The 15,839-nt window shown below is 38.4% G+C and overlaps 2 protein-coding genes across 7 annotated transcripts in view; one reads left to right on the forward strand and one right to left on the reverse strand.

Moving 5' to 3' along the window:
• The window catches only part of LOC115631696 (1-phosphatidylinositol 4,5-bisphosphate phosphodiesterase classes I and II), a 73,405-nt gene that overhangs the window by 15,589 nt on the left and 41,977 nt on the right, over window positions 1-15,839 (forward strand). For 5 of the 6 annotated variants that reach the window (XM_030528519.1, XM_030528518.1, XM_030528523.1 and 2 more), the window contains exon 2: window positions 9,281-9,809. In XM_030528519.1, the coding sequence (XP_030384379.1) occupies window positions 9,717-9,809 (93 nt within the window). In that variant the 5' untranslated portion in view covers window positions 9,281-9,716. The remainder of the gene's footprint in view (window positions 1-9,280; window positions 9,810-15,839) is intronic. The other variant, XM_030528521.1, reaches the window with a different exon arrangement.
• LOC115631171 (transmembrane protease serine 9) lies at window positions 10,491-15,784 on the reverse strand. The gene is made up of 2 exons (XM_030527860.1): window positions 14,945-15,784; window positions 10,491-11,456 (listed from the first exon to the last, which is right to left on the reverse strand). Exons 1-2 carry the CDS (start codon window positions 15,774-15,776, stop codon window positions 10,573-10,575), a joined length of 1,716 nt encoding a protein of 571 aa, XP_030383720.1. The 5' UTR covers window positions 15,777-15,784; the 3' UTR covers window positions 10,491-10,572.

The following is a 15,839-nucleotide window of genomic DNA, read 5'->3' on the forward strand; positions in this document are numbered from 1 at the left end:
TCATTTTACTTTTTGTGCCACTGCGGTCGCTTTATGTAAAGCTATAATAATTATGCATAGAACAGCCGGTGGAGTACAGTGGTCAACATTTCAGATAAGAAAATAAAGTAAGTGCTGAATATATGTGATATTTTTTGAAGCTAGCATTTGAATACTCCAAACATATGTTCGTAGGCTGATTTAAAATCACATGCAAACAGATTTTTTGTACAAAGTGAGCTGTTTATGCTCGACATCCTGCGTTTGGCCTAGAAAATAACCGAATTTATTAAATGCAATAGGAACTATAATGTGATATAGGAGTAACATATATTTGTAAAAAACAGCAACACAAATGAAAGATCCAATGGTGTTTTCAGATCAATAAAGATTCTGTCTCTTATCTGTGTCTATGTTATTTCAACTTTGGAGGTCCCTTCTGAACACTTCACACTTTTGGAGTTTTATAGAACACAAAACTGTGCCTATTAAGAATTTGTTTGAGTCAATATATGACAGACAATTGGATGCTTTAAAAATGTTAGAATTTGAGGAGATCTATAGACGGACTAGTAACAGTAGATAGGGTTACAGGAATATCAAGCAAAGAGATGCCCACATCAAGTAGTGAACTTCCCGTTATAGTATCAATACAAACATATTCACAATTTATTTTCTAAATAAAAATAGGCATTGCATTAATTTTATTTTAACACACATTTTATCCTCGTTATGATTATCCTCGTATTGAATAAAATATACATTAAAGCGAAGTGTTTCAAATAAAATGTGCTATTACTAGGATATGTTTTGGATAGGATATTCAAATGCCTCTCAAACAGCCAGAGAAAAATATGATTGTAAAGTCAACTTATTTAATTCAAATTTTTTATAAAGGTTTCACTACAAAAATGTTTTCTTTTTGGAATTCTATGGGCTGACTAACTTTTTGTAGTTGCTAACTAATAGTAGAAAAAAAGCCGACATATTATATCTGGGCAACAATGTTTCCAATTATTAAATCACAGTATATTTTAAATATTAAGCCAATATTTTCCGATTTAAACTAATGTTTAAAATGAAATCAAATACTATTTTTCCCACGTTTTTCGTACATTCTACCCACAGCTAATAACTGCCAGCTAAACGAATAAGCGTTTCAAAGTTAAAGCATTTGTCAGGCGCTGGTCTGAGGCGTCAATTTGAGTGACGGGCGATGCCAAACTATAACACACATTTTTGGGTATATGGGGGTGCCCATTACGCATACGCAGCGTGTGATGCTTGCGGTCACACAGTGGTCGCTGCTGTCTGCCAGCCATTGCCATTGCCACTGCCACCGCCACTGCATTCAAATTCAAATTGAAATTCAAATAAATTAATGCTGGCATAATTAATGTTGCTGTTTATTTATTTATTCAGCGCTAATGTGTGCGCATTTACTTTCTGCCGGCCGCGTAATTAGGTGTAATGAAAAAGGCGCGCAGATTTATGGCCGCCTGTCGCTTAACGCTCACATATAGGAAATACGATGCTGCCGGCCTTTCTGCCGACGTCGCCGCTGCTCCTTCTGCTGCTCTCGTGTGGGTGTAATGGAGCAACATTTGTTTCTGTTTGTTTTGGGCGCCCATACATACGAGTACATACTCCCATTCTCAGCCGCACTCGTATGGGTGTGCGTGTGTGTCTGAATTTTAGCGATTTGACTTTTTGATCTTTGCCAAATGTCAAAAATGATTTGTGCGCCTTCTACACGCGAGTATGTGTGTCTGGGTATGTGTGTGTTTTTGTATCTGAGCAATTGACAGGCAATCGAGGCGCATGCAAATTGTGCAAACATTTTCCGCATGCTAATGAGCGCAATGAAGTCGATGAAAATGCTGACTGGGGCACGATTTCGATACAAAGAAAATGCAGTGAGCCTTGTGTTTAAGTCGCTTTTTGCGCTTGTTGCTTGCGTTCTAACGAACACGAATTAAAGCAAATGATCTTAGCTTTCTTAAAGCTACAGCTTTATTATTTTAATTTGATTATTTAGCTTCGAGATGCCTCTCCGCATTGCTAGATTTATACTCTTGTTTGCATCCATAGGGATGCATACATCTTACTATCAAAGTTAGCTATCGACAAATATTAAATTAGCTTCTTGTTGTAGCTGTTTTATACTGCAACATACACGTCCAATATTCCACTTTGTTATTCAACCCTTTGACAACATGCTAACCAAAAAGCTCTTAGTAATAATTAATCTTATTTTTGCACTTCTTTTCAATTAAATTACTAAACATAAGGTTCGATGTAAAATCAACGACAAGTTTTTCAATACAAAGCAACCCGGAAATTTCATTAAAAGTCTTTCCTCAGCGTATTGCCTGTCCAAAGCGACATCAGCCCAAAACTATGCTAAACTTTTTTGCTTCACACATACACACAAACGCGCACATACACGCACACGAATCCACCCACACAGAAAGCCGCACAACTAATAGTTAAAAGCCAGGCAGCCGTTGAGCATTAAGTGTTATTTAAACTTTATAAATAGATTTTGCAGACTGCAAATTTTATAGACAAACAAAGAAAGTAGCGCTGAGGGGACGCCCAATAGAGCCAGCCATTCAGGCAGTCAGGCAGTAAGGCAGTCAGCCAGGCCATCAATTGTTTTGTCAATATTTTCACAATTTGCCTATCGACACGCATAATCGAACGCTAAGCAGCAACTGTAAGCCATCAAATGGCAAATGTTCAGTTACTCAGCCGCCATTTTGCGATTTTGTAGGCGCAGCAAAGCAAAAGAAAGTAAAGTTGAATGAACACCAAGAACACGAACGCCATTAGATTATAGATGTATGTACATATTTTCATATATATAGTATTGTATATATATGTGCATGTTTAGGTATGTATATAGGTGTGGGTTTGTATCGCAATGCCGCAAGCCAAAAAAAAATTAAAAATGCTGTGCCAAAGGGAAGGAGAAAATAAACGAATGATGTGTACAAACTTTTCAAATCGAAAGCGCACCCACACAGACGAGAGCGACTACGATGACAAAACAACTCGATTTGACATTGAGTGAGGTTCACGCAACTTCATCTTGTCGTTGTTGCCGTTGGTAGTGTTCTTGTTACACAGAGAGAAAACTTATTATTGATCAGGGAGAGTATATGTGTGGACTATTTAAAAATAAATAATATAACGAAAACGTCTTTAAAATAATCTTTCCAAAGCCCGCCATACAAGTAAGCTTTAAGCAACGTTTTTCGAAAAGTTTATCTGAATCCATTTGGGGTAGAGTTTTTGCCTCGCATATTTGTACATACGATTCAATAAGTTTATCAATTTTGTAAGAATAATATGGCCAAATCGATTCCAAGAAATTCAATTGAAATGGAATCTAAAGCATACCTGATTATAACTTAATTATTATTCCATTCCATATATTAAGTAACTTCTTGTTTATTTCATTTGTGAGGGGCTCAACGCATTTTGGACGAGATTATCTCATTTATTCACCTTTTTTCTAACCAGGAAATTTATTACGACCGTTCTACGTCTAAGATATAAGTAATATAATGTTTTGTATCTTCTTATTTTTGCTTCGATTTGTGTTGCTTTCGAAAGCTTAAATTATAAAACGACAAATTGTCAAACTTCGGGAACCACTCAAATAATATGTTTTATTTAACACGTTTTCTAAGTTCATATTTATTTATGAAGCTTAACCAATTTCTCTCTGTGCTTGGTATTGTTGCTATGTTGGGCATTGCCAACAAGTCGGCGGTTTGCTGGCTACCCTGAAGTGCGGATTGTAGTGTTGGTGTGGCTGTTGTTTTTGTTGTTTTGGGGTGTCATTGAACTTAATTTTGTTTTCCTCTTGTGGACAGTAAACAGCCTGCTCGGTCACTCGGCCTGCCTTCTGACGGCTTTCTTCTACTCCTCCGCGCTCTACTTTCTTTCTTGGATATTTATTTATTTGTGTACTTTATGTTACCGATACACAGACCACGGGGCATAAAAGAAACAGTGCAAAGTCTTGTGCCAAGTGCCGCACAAGTTGTTTGACTTCCAAGCTCATTTTGTCTGTGTATGTGAGCGTTCTACATGGCGTATGATGAATTTTTGTTTATGACCCGAGCGTGTGGGGCTGACAGCAAATACATCTACGTACTCGTATATGTAACATATGAGAACAGGCTGCGGTAGTATGTGTGAAACAATACATATAACTAATGAAAAATGCTGTCTGCAAAAATTAAAGAGCGAGAGTGAGTTGTGGAAAATTCTCATAGAACTTGCCTCTTTAATAAGACAAAGTAAAGCTAAGCTGAAGGGACCCTTGGAAAAACATTTTTAATATTTAATGTTTATTTAGCATTCAGTTGCTGTTGTTGTTTCTGTTTCGTGCCTAACTCAGCTTGCCAAGCAAAGGTAATTGTAGATAGGGCGCAGCTTGTGCTGTTGCGTATTTTTATGCTCTTAGCAACATAAAAATCAACAATGCTTGTCAAACTGTGAGCGTATATGGGGGGGCTTTAAATTTTTAATAGCTGCAAAGATGGCAGCCGGAGAAAAACATTTGACATACAAGGAAATATAATTTGCTAAGGCTAAAAGCACTAACAATAATGCGCACACACACAGACGCACACACACACACAAACGACAACAATGACAAGCTAAAGCAATTAGTTTAATGTAATTCAGACCGAGAGCAGAAACCATGAAAGTTAAGAAAGCAGCAGCTGAAAAAGAGCGCAAGTGGCAGACAGAAAGCAAGAGAGGAGGCTGACAAATTTTTATGTACCACAAATGAAATTATAGTCATCATACACATATACACACACACACACACACACACACACACACTCAACGAGGGCCTGCCAGTCGTTGCAATTTACGCGCATAAATAACGCGAAGAAAGCAGAGCAAAGTAAAAGCTGCTCCTAAAAGCATGCTACGCATTTTTGCTGCCGCCACGCTGCCCCGTTATCTTTTAGTCACCTGTGCGCCATTTGCGCAAACATTTTAACGATTTTTTTTTGCGTTTTTTTCCTATATATATTTATAAATGTGGCGGCAACGTCGCTGCCGATGCCGATACCAACCTCGACGACATTGTCGTTGTCATGCACATTAACCAAATAGCTGGCGCCTTGATTTGATTATCATTTTCTTTCCCGTTGTGCTCCGAAGATTGCTTTTTGACAAGCAACTTCCGCAAAGCGTTGCCTTCCAGCCAGCATTCAATTTGACGCCCTGCCACATAACTCTGTGTGTGTGCCGGCGTGCTGCTTTTAAAGCTATTTAGCTGCCAGCTCTCCAGTGTGGCATTGTCTATTTTGTAGAGCGACAGCATATATATAGTAGATATGTACAAAAGGAGGAAGTAAGAAAAGTTTAAGCGATCTATATGTCTACAGTAAATGGCAACACAGCACTAATATGTCAATCTATTGAATATTTCAACTATTCTTTTAATTCGAATGCTTCCAAGTGGTGTTCTTAGCTGAAATGTAAATTTATGCCAACTTAAATAGAGTGAAAACTAAAATTAAAACAAAACATTCCTCTGGGTTTTATTTCAATATACACATGTATTTGAACATGAAGAATTTAACAAGAAACGAGTATAACGGTCGCATGCATAGAAATTATAAGAAAATATTGAATAAAAATTATATGAAAAAGTTTCAACAAAAAAATTATTTTATTTTTAAAAATTGTTATAAATAAAAAAACAACAAACAAAATATAACCGTTTTGTATTTTTGTCACGTTTAACGATATTGGTTTTCTAATGTTCTGTGGTAAAGCTTTTGGAAATGTGCATTAACTTTAATTTTCGTCCATACTTAAATGTTACGCTAACTGCAATCGTACTCTCTAAGGTGTTCATAGAAAACTGGCTATTGACTAGCTGAATTCTCGATTTCCGGCTGTAACGTTCATGCTGTGTGTATTTCAAAATCTGATCCGACCACAAATGTGTTTCCGTTTTATTACAAACAAGTATTGAATTCCAATTTCTGAAAAGCAGTCAACGATGAAAACACATCAAAGACTTTTACGTGCAATTCCTGGAACTGATAGTAAACTATATTCCGTAGACGTTTATTTATCATTCTGCCCTCGCACATGCTTACGAGTCGAGCACTAAAAGAAGGCAAAACATATTTTGACTAGCGCTTTGATTTATGCTATGTTTTGTACTCTTGCTGGATGCCATTTTATGTAGCTTGTTGTTGCTGTTGTTGGTATTGTTGCTGCTGCTGTAGTTGGCTCTGCTGCTTGTGTCACATGCATGATTCATGTCTAGCAATGTGCACATCTATGTGAGTGTGCGTGTGTGTGTGTGTGTGTGTGTATTTGTGCTTTGGCATTTTACAAAAGCCACTTGAAATCTGTGCGTCTGTGATTTTTGTGCGCCTTCTTCTTACCACTTGGCTCTTGGCTCTCACTCTATCGCTCTCTGCTGGTGTTGTGGTGGGTTTGGGCCAGATCTGCAAATTGCCTGCAATAAATTATTGCTTGCTGCCCATAAAACATTTAAAACGAATTGTACACCGACAACAATAACAAAAACAACAACAACAAACATGAACAATAAGACAACAACGAAATCAAAGCAGCGCCCATTCAATATTTCATATTTATTTTACGAGTACGTTTGTGCTAACAAGTTCGTTTCATCGTTCATTCGATTCGTGCTTTTATATCAATTTATTATTGTTATATAATCTTAAAACTCAATTTTGGCGCGCAACAACAACAAACATGCTTAATTGCTTCCTTGCGCCAAGTGGAAAATTTATGATGTATTAACTCAATTTGAAATAGAAATAGAAAATAAATTACAAATTGAATTTTATTTATTTGGCTAGTAGCTGGCAATACCAGCTAACAATAACAATACCAGCAGCAGCAACAACAACAACAACAATAGCAGCAGCATCAGCACTTCCAATAACCACCAACAACAACAACAACAAATAAATTACTTCCTTTTGCGCGCATTAAGCGTGGGTGTGTGTGTGTGTAGGCGTTTGTGTAGGTATAGGTGTGTGTGTGTGTATATTCCACACATGCAAAAGCTTAGCTGGTTTTCTAAACACATGCATACATATGTATATGTATGTATGTATGTATGTATGTATGTTGGTGTGTCTGTGTAGGTATTGTGGCTTTTTGGGGCCACACAACTTTTGCTTACATTTTTATTTTCTGTTTGAATTTAGCCAAAAATTTCTTGTGGCAAGGCATGGCATCGAAAAAGAAATTATAAAAGCATTATGTAGTTGCCGCTGTCACGTCTATGTGTGTGTGTATTTGTGGTTTAATGTCTATTTATCTTATGTACGAGTATGTCTATATAGTTGAAGCTTAGTATCCATGTAGCTTGTAAGTAGATTATGACTAGAGACTATCACAAACAAATACATATGGGCATTAGTTATGTAAATACTATACAAAAACAATTTGAGCTTTATCTCTAACAAAATAATGTACAGCTTGCATTTATCACTTGGCAACAGCAAAATAATACGCGGGGAACCTAATCGAAATATACCATACATGAACAAACAATTAATGTCGATATGAATACATTTTCTATATGTACAAAAAGTAAAATCTTTAATGCAATGTAATTAAAAGCATGAGCCTATTCTATTTATGTAAGTTTAAAAGTTTATAAACATGCTTCATGTTCAGAAGCTTCGTAAGATAAATTAAAATGCAAAAGTTTATAAACATGCTTCATGTTCAGAAGCTTCGTAAGATAAATTAAAATGCAACTAAATAAATTAATATAGATATTCATTAAATATAAATATTCTTTATTCATCTTGTAGACGAAGTCTATGAAAAATTATTTACTATATAGGTTACAAGGAAACCAAAATAATTTGACTATCAATAGGCAACACTGTTTTTAGGTTTTGTATTTAGCTAGAGGTACAGTTTATTTATATTTTTGCCAATAAAATATTATATACATATTTCAATATCTTACAGAATAGCTTCTTCTAAATTAAAATGTTAGATTTTCAATATTTGTATGTACTCGTATATTTATGCTTAATGCCGAACAAATTCTTATTATACGTTTGACCAAATAAACACATTGGCAACGTGTTCCTTTTAGTAAAGTTGTGAAGTGATAAAAAGCTGGTTGTAGATTATGCAAAGTCTTATGAATTAAATTCCTTAACTCTGGGTGTTGTTATTGGATATTGCTGTTATTATAACACGAATTGTTTCTAATCTGTTGCGTGACCCAAAGATGTTACGCGCTGACTTAACAGTTGATCGACCCGCTTAGCTTGAGTTATGCTTATTAAATTGTAATACAGTGGATTGAATATACTATATTTATAATTCTATAAATCTAATGCTATCTTTCCCAAATCAAATGTCTTTATTTTACCATTTCTGCAGCCGTTATCAGACAGAGTTCGCCCGTGCTTTGCACTCGTCTTAGTGCGTTCTTTTTATTGTCAGTCTGCCAGCTTTCCTGTACTCCAAATCCAATTTAATACTGACTGCACTTTGGTGCAGCCATAAAGTTCAAATGATTTATAGTGCAGATAAAAGCGAAACAAGCTCATATAGAACGTGGAATATACGCTTTAACTTTGGGCAAAAAGTACAAAGATTTATGAATGAAACGCACCGTTATCTATGTGACTACTATCCTAGCCACAAAAATGGTCAATATTATTCGAAAATATTATGCATGCCAAAGCTATTTAGGAGAACGAAAACCCCTAAATAGCTGTCTGAGATAAAAAGACAATGTGCACATCTAATTTTGGTGAGGGGTCAAAAGATAGGGCAAAGTCTATTGAAAAATGTTTGCGAGCCAAATTAGCGTTAATTTTGCATAAATGAAATGAAACTACAAACGGGAAAAAATTCCCAGAATAGAGGACAAAACATGCGCCTAAAATAGACAAACAAAGCCGCAATGAATGGACAGAAAAATAAGAGAGAACAAATCAAGTAGACAATGGCATGAAAGAAAGGCTGATTTGACCTTTTTTGGCTGATTTGCGAGCTTGTGAGATACAAAAGCGCGCCGTCGAGACATTTTCATAAATTTTCAACGAGGGCAGTAATCAAGAGTGGCTGAGTGCATGTGGTTGTATTTCTGAATGTATATGTACGAGTATGTATGTATGTTTGAATGTCTGTATGTCTGTGCTTGTATTGCTTGCATGCTTCATTAACAATTTGGTTAAAAAAATAGACAAAACATTCCTGTTTTTGCCAACATTTTGATATCCGAAACGTTTCTTTACAGTTTTTCAGCTACTGGGATGCAACGCACGCAGCCTGCATTTTAATCAAGCTCGCAAAATGCAGCAAATAAGCCGTGCCACAGACACAAGGGCGCACTAATTGAAGCGCGCAAGGCTTGCGAGTGCACGAGGGGAAGAGGGGAAGAGGAGAAGAGGGAGGAAGAGAAGACACAAAACACGGAAACGCCGCCACAGCAAATGGCGTCATTTGTATGCAAAACGTCAGCTACGGAAATGCAGCGCAACTGCTAAAAGCTTTTCAGCAGTTGGAGCAGCAAAAGGAGAGTATCAGGAGCAGAATCAGAGCAGCAGAGTAGCAACAACAACGCCAGCTACTTGTGAGTAGCATCTCGACCAGACGCCCAAAACTAACAGCAGACAAACAAGCACACAAACACGCGCACACACAAAAAGGCCAGAGCTAATAGCTGATTCAAGATGACGAGCGCAAGCGGCACTTATATATCCACAGCCAGTGTGGAGGTGCCCCAAGCGCTCCAGGATGGCGAGAAGTTCCTCAGATGGGATGATGTAAGTACAGTCAATGCATTAAAGAATAATATTTTTACTCATTTACAACTTTCTAAATTGTAAAGTGAATAAAGTTCTAATCAAATTCAAACAAGAGAGAACGCATCAGTCGAGCAAGCTCGACAGTAAAATACCCTATACACTGACAATCTTCCGTCACTGAGTTATATGCGCCCCTAGTAGAAGCAAAAAGAAGAAGAAAAGCAAACTTCATGCTGTGCTAGAGTTAAATGTTTTCTTCTGACTTCTTAATGTAAACCAGGGGTGCTTTCTCTTGTTCACCCAAGGTTGAGGTCTTTTGCAATCCATAATTAATTTGTGTTTATCCAGAAAGAGCTCTTTTTTTTTTAAATTACTGAAACATATCCTCAAATGATTTTGGCTGATACTTGTATAAGTCTAAGCCTCAGTAATACGACTGAACTAGGAGAACACTAGCCGACCGCTGGTAGCTGTTTAAATGTGTTCATCCTATCTTTATTATTTCTCTTCAATATATAGTATATGTGCAGTCTCTGTTGGTTATTTCGAGTTTTGGATCGTACTTAAAACTTTCATATTAATTCATTCCTGACCTTCTAAAATCGAATCAAATCAATTTCAAGTTTACAATAAGAATGGGCCAACGAAGGTATACGTATAGGAAGTATCATTTGACATATCCGGCAAGCCGGTATAGACTAAGTATTGCAATTACAAATTTTATTTAAAATGCTCGCTCATTTACAAATCGTTAGGTATAGTACATAGATTTGCTTATAAATTAAGCTTTTTTGAAGTTGGCCGTGTTAGCAAGGATCCAAGGCAGATGCGATCCAACGGAAGTGAAAACTGATGGGTATCTAGTGCTGGCGCATGGCGTGTAACCCCACGATACAATGCCGACCTGCTCGATGCTGCCATCCCTGTTCTGGACCACCAATGGGCCGCCACTGTCTCCATTGCAGGCGCCATCGGTGGTGCCAGCGGTGTAAGTGCAAATGTTGCTATCGGCCAATTTGGCGCTGGAGGGCAAAGCAGCGCGGCAATCCTGGTAGCCAATGATGTCCGCATCCAGCTTCTGCAACTTGTCGGGCAAAGCGCCAGAGTTGTCACGTCCCCAGCCATAGAGTATGCCATCGGAGTTAGATTCGAACAAGCCCGAGGGCAGATTAATGGCGGCCACGGGAGCACTTCCATCGCGAGCAAGAGCATTTAGGTTGAAAGGCTCATCCAAGAAGACGAGACCGATATCATTGGGACCCACACCACCGTCATAGAGCTCATGTACCACTTGGCGCTTGTTGCTGGCTGTACGAATCTGAGTAGTCGTCTTGTCAGTGCGGCTATGGGCACCAGCGACCACCAGGAAGGTACTGTAACTGGCCAAGCAATGGGCAGCAGTCAGCACCGTCGATTCATCGATAAGGGAGCCGGCGCAGAAATGCGATCCTGCGGTTGACTGCAGCGAGACAATGAAAGGTGCCTCTCCGGCAGTCGCCTCAATTCCGTTGATGATACGACCCTCGGGGAAGCCGGGCTTGCCAATAATATTGGCGCTGGCTCCGGCGACCAGAAGCGCGAGCAGGATTACGAATGGTTGCATGTTGATGTTTTCACAGTTGTGCCGAGACCCGTTCCGATCAGAGGGTTTTATAGGCAGCGCCCCTTATCTAGTCCCAATCGCTATCGATGCTATCAGCAACCACACAAACATAATTGACCATCAGCTTTATGGGGCATTTATGGCATTGGCTACTGCGAATACCTGGCAAAGGTGATGACAAATTGAGTAGCCCACAAAAGCACAAGATTTGCAAAATTTATGGATTATTTATTTGCCTTACTTCCCTACAATCGGCTATCAGATTCATGGAGCTTTACGGTTTGTTAGGGCATGGCATGTGGTAGGCAATGGTTTTAGTTTTTCACGCATTTGATGATCAATCTAAATGCACATAATTGATAAGCTAGCCAATTTCTGATCTATTTATACAGTCGAGCACTTCACATCAAACACTTCGATAAGTCGGGCAGACGAGCAGACCATTAAAATCTTAAGTGTTTGGCCTCGATAAACTACTTAGTCTCGTCCGTTTTTCGTTTTGTTTCATTTACGAGTGGGTCGTAAATTGTAGTTGTCCTAAATTTGCATGGTTTTTTGGGCATTTGATTAATCGCTCCATAAACTGTACGGGTATCTTTATGAGCTGCTTAATCTTTGCCACTTGGTTGATTGAACCTATGCGTATGTATTATTTGGCAGACAAAGACATTTGGACGCGTCATTATCACAAGTAAAACAAGATTATACTTTGTTTGGAAAATTACAAAAAAAATTGCTCAGTCAAATGAGCCTGATATCCGAATTTCAATTGAGTAAACATTCACTCACAATTTGGCAGATGTATTGCAGCTCGTACTAAATATTAAAAAATGAAAACTGATTTGGATTCAAGATGAAAATTCCTGGCCTAGAGCTTACCACTCTCCAGGTCTACAAAAAATGGTATACCCTTAAAGCAATCAACTGATAAATGCGATTGGGGAATGTCAAGGCCATTTAAAGCTGCTTCAATTAAATTGAATTTAAGTTTTAGCTCCTTTCAAACGTAAACGGACAATGAAAAATATTCAACTGCTTGGGGATCGCCGCCAGTTTCCACAACTAGCAACAACAATAAAAAGGAGCAACACACAATTACTGTAAAGGGGGAAGGGGAACATCCTTTCTGTCGAACCTTTTCATTCCCGACCCTTGGTGAACAAATGTTTCTTCATAATGAATTTTCAATGCAAGTGAAAAATTATAAAAAATTGAAATACATATATTTTCTCTTTATATGCGCACTTTCTATATTACCCAACAATTATTTCGTCACTAGTTATTGCAAATGCTTATCTCTCCCCTAATTATTATCAAAGCTTTCATTCATTCTTTTATTAACAATCAATAAACCTATAATTATTGCAATAAATCAAGCACGGCAGTGGAGATATGATTTATTCATTCAGATGTTTTGACCGATTTCGACTCAAAAGCGATACAAAAAACAATCAATGTGAGGTGTTATTTAAAACAATAACATGTGTATATAAAGGAAAAAGTGTGAATAATGAGAATTAAATTGGCTTACATCGATTAAAGTGGTTTGAAATCAAATCAAAAATGCACGTTTTGGCTCAGGCTTCCGAACTCGTCTTCTTTTTTCTCGACTTGTCCCTAGAATGCAAACTTTTCTTGCTTGCTTTTTAGGGATTTACTTGGAAGGCAAATATTACAAGAAACTATAGTCATTCCCACATCATTATATGCTATTTTTGATGCAAAAGTTTATAACTCAAGAAAGAACAAGAACTGGACTATAATTAAAAAGCTATGCAGCCCTATACATAGCAAAACAAGAAAGGAATGCTAAAGTCGAGCAGGCTCAACTCTTAAATACCCTGTACCACCCCACAAAAAAGTAATTAAATTAATTAATTAATTTAATTAAATTAATTAACTAAATTAATTTAATTAATTAACTAAATATTAACTAATTAAATATAAAATATTCCATGCATGCATACATACATTTACAATTACATCAGAATCGTGTCTATGCGTGTTTGTGTACTTGTACATATGTATGTATGTGTGCATTGAGCCTGGTTATATGGCTATAACTTTCTTTCCGATCATTCTATCATAATGAGACTTGGTATACGGTTATATAATTACTAACCTAATGTGACTACCAAATTTTAGTTCAAAATTCCAAGAATTACGGGAGTTATAGAAAATCGTTAATAGGGGGGGAGTGGGGGGGTGGATCAGAAAAAATGAACAAACTCGTCCTTTCTCGGTCTCAGGAGAATCTGTATACCAAGTTTGGTTATTCTAGCTCTTATACTTTCGGAGATCCTTGCGTTCATACAGACAGACAGACGGACAGACAGACGGACAGACAGACGGACAGACAGACGGACAGACAGACGGACAGACAGACGGACAGACAGACGGACAGACGGACATGGCTATATCGACTCGGCTTGTCATGCTGATCAAGAATATATATACTTTGTGGGGTCTACCAAGCCTCCTTCTGTGTGTTCCATGTGCACTCGCACTAAACTAATATACCCTTGTACCCTTTGGGTACAGGGTATAAAAATGATAGACTTGCTATTGGTATATACTTGTATACTTGTAGTACAGACACGATTTGTATATAATTCGGCACTCATGCAAGTACACTGAATAAAAACTGCAGAACATTTATTAGAGAGAGACGACTCTATTTAACCAGAGATGCACTCGCAGTCCTTTTAGGAGATCTTCGAGTTTCTATTGCATTCGGTTTGCATTTTAAATATAGTTTTCAATCAATTCCTTTACCGTAACTGCATCAAATATAGACAGCAAATACAAGTCCTTAATAGGTCGTACAACAACACTTTATTCCTCCATGTTAAGAGCCACGAACTTCCTTTGTTTCCTTATTTTCCATCATTAGCCATAATTTTAACGTTCCAAATATGGTTATCATATCCTAGGATATAAATTAATTTATATCGTTTGTATGACAGTTATAAAGTATGATGTACGAATGCTAGGGATCATGACAGGGTCGGCCTTGACATATTATTTGTGTTACGTCGTTATCGCGATAGTTCCTAAACTCTAACTATTTCGCTCTTTAGTGAAGAGTATAAAAGCACGATGAAATTGTAAGGTTTCGTTCGATATTCGTTCAATATTTGTTGAGCAACATTATCTTAGCAACACACTCCATAAAGCTCTTTTGAGTAGATTACCTTACCTTCTTATCTGTGATTGGCTTATATATTGACTAATTGGACTAAAAACGCAATAATAGACACGCCCCTGCTTAGCTTGCTGCTTTTACTTGGGCTTTTCCTCTATGAAATCGTCGAACGATCTGTATAAACATTGTCATAATCTTCTGTCATAAATCAGTTTCATGCGCCAAATCATTTGGCACAAGCTAACAAAATGTTATTTTAAAACAATTTCTATTCAAAAATATTGGAATATTGGCAGCGCATGCACAGCCCATAAAAGTCTCAGCGAAACGACCTTGAATATTTTTTTTATACATAGTTTCATTTATTGCTCTCGCACAGCTCTAGGAGTCTCTGTCTTTTCACTTAGAACAGAGTGTAGTAGGCATTCTGGACCTTGGCGATCCAGTCGACGTATGCGGAGACACGGGTGTAGACCGAGGGCAGGTTAGCCAATCCGCAGGGAATGTAGCCCCAGGAGACAACGCCGATCAGTTCGGAGGAAACGCCTTCACGCTCGATAACCAGTGGGCCACCAGAGTCACCGTTGCAGGCAGAAATGCTCTGTTGAAGGGAGTCAGAGCAAACATTGGTCTCAGCGAGAGGGGCATCTTCGGGCAAAGTCTCTTTGCAGGTGTTCCATTCAACCACCTGGGTGGTCACGGTCTGCAGGGTCTTGGCAGCTGTCAGAACGTAGGACTTGGGCTGACCCCAACCGTACAGGTGTGTCTCACCACTAGGGATCTGTTCACGGGCGGGCAGGTTGGCAGGTTGAACGTACTGGTCGAAGTCGAAGGACTCGGAGACATGCAGCAGGGCAATATCGTAAGGGCCGACGCCGCCACTGTACAGCTCATGGACGCGACCGAAGTCAACTTCGCGGTGCTGAGTTTTCTCATCAACCTCGGCGCGAACATGAAGACCAGCAATGACGCTCATACCGACGGGGTTAGAAATGCAGTGAGCAGCAGTCAGGACCCAGTTCTTAGCAATGATGGTGCCACCGCAAATGTGCGAGTGCTTCTCGAACTTGGTACCCAGCGACACGATGTAGGGTGCGGTGTGGGGATCGGCTTCCGTGCCATTGATGACGTAGCCGGTCGCAAAGCTGGGAACGATTTTTGCCAATTTGTCCGACAGCTTGCCACCATTGGCGCCAACAGCCAAGAGGGCCAATAGAGCAACGACTAGTACCTTCATATTTGATTCACTCACAATTCATGAACTGTGGCCACTTGTGAACCAGGGCGCTCTTTTATAGGC

Source organism: Scaptodrosophila lebanonensis, unplaced genomic scaffold, assembly GCF_003285725.1.
Source record: "Scaptodrosophila lebanonensis strain 11010-0011.00,11010-0021.00 unplaced genomic scaffold, SlebRS2 tig00001412-arrow-pilon, whole genome shotgun sequence".
In the NCBI taxonomy this organism is placed as follows: domain Eukaryota; kingdom Metazoa; phylum Arthropoda; class Insecta; order Diptera; family Drosophilidae; genus Scaptodrosophila; species Scaptodrosophila lebanonensis.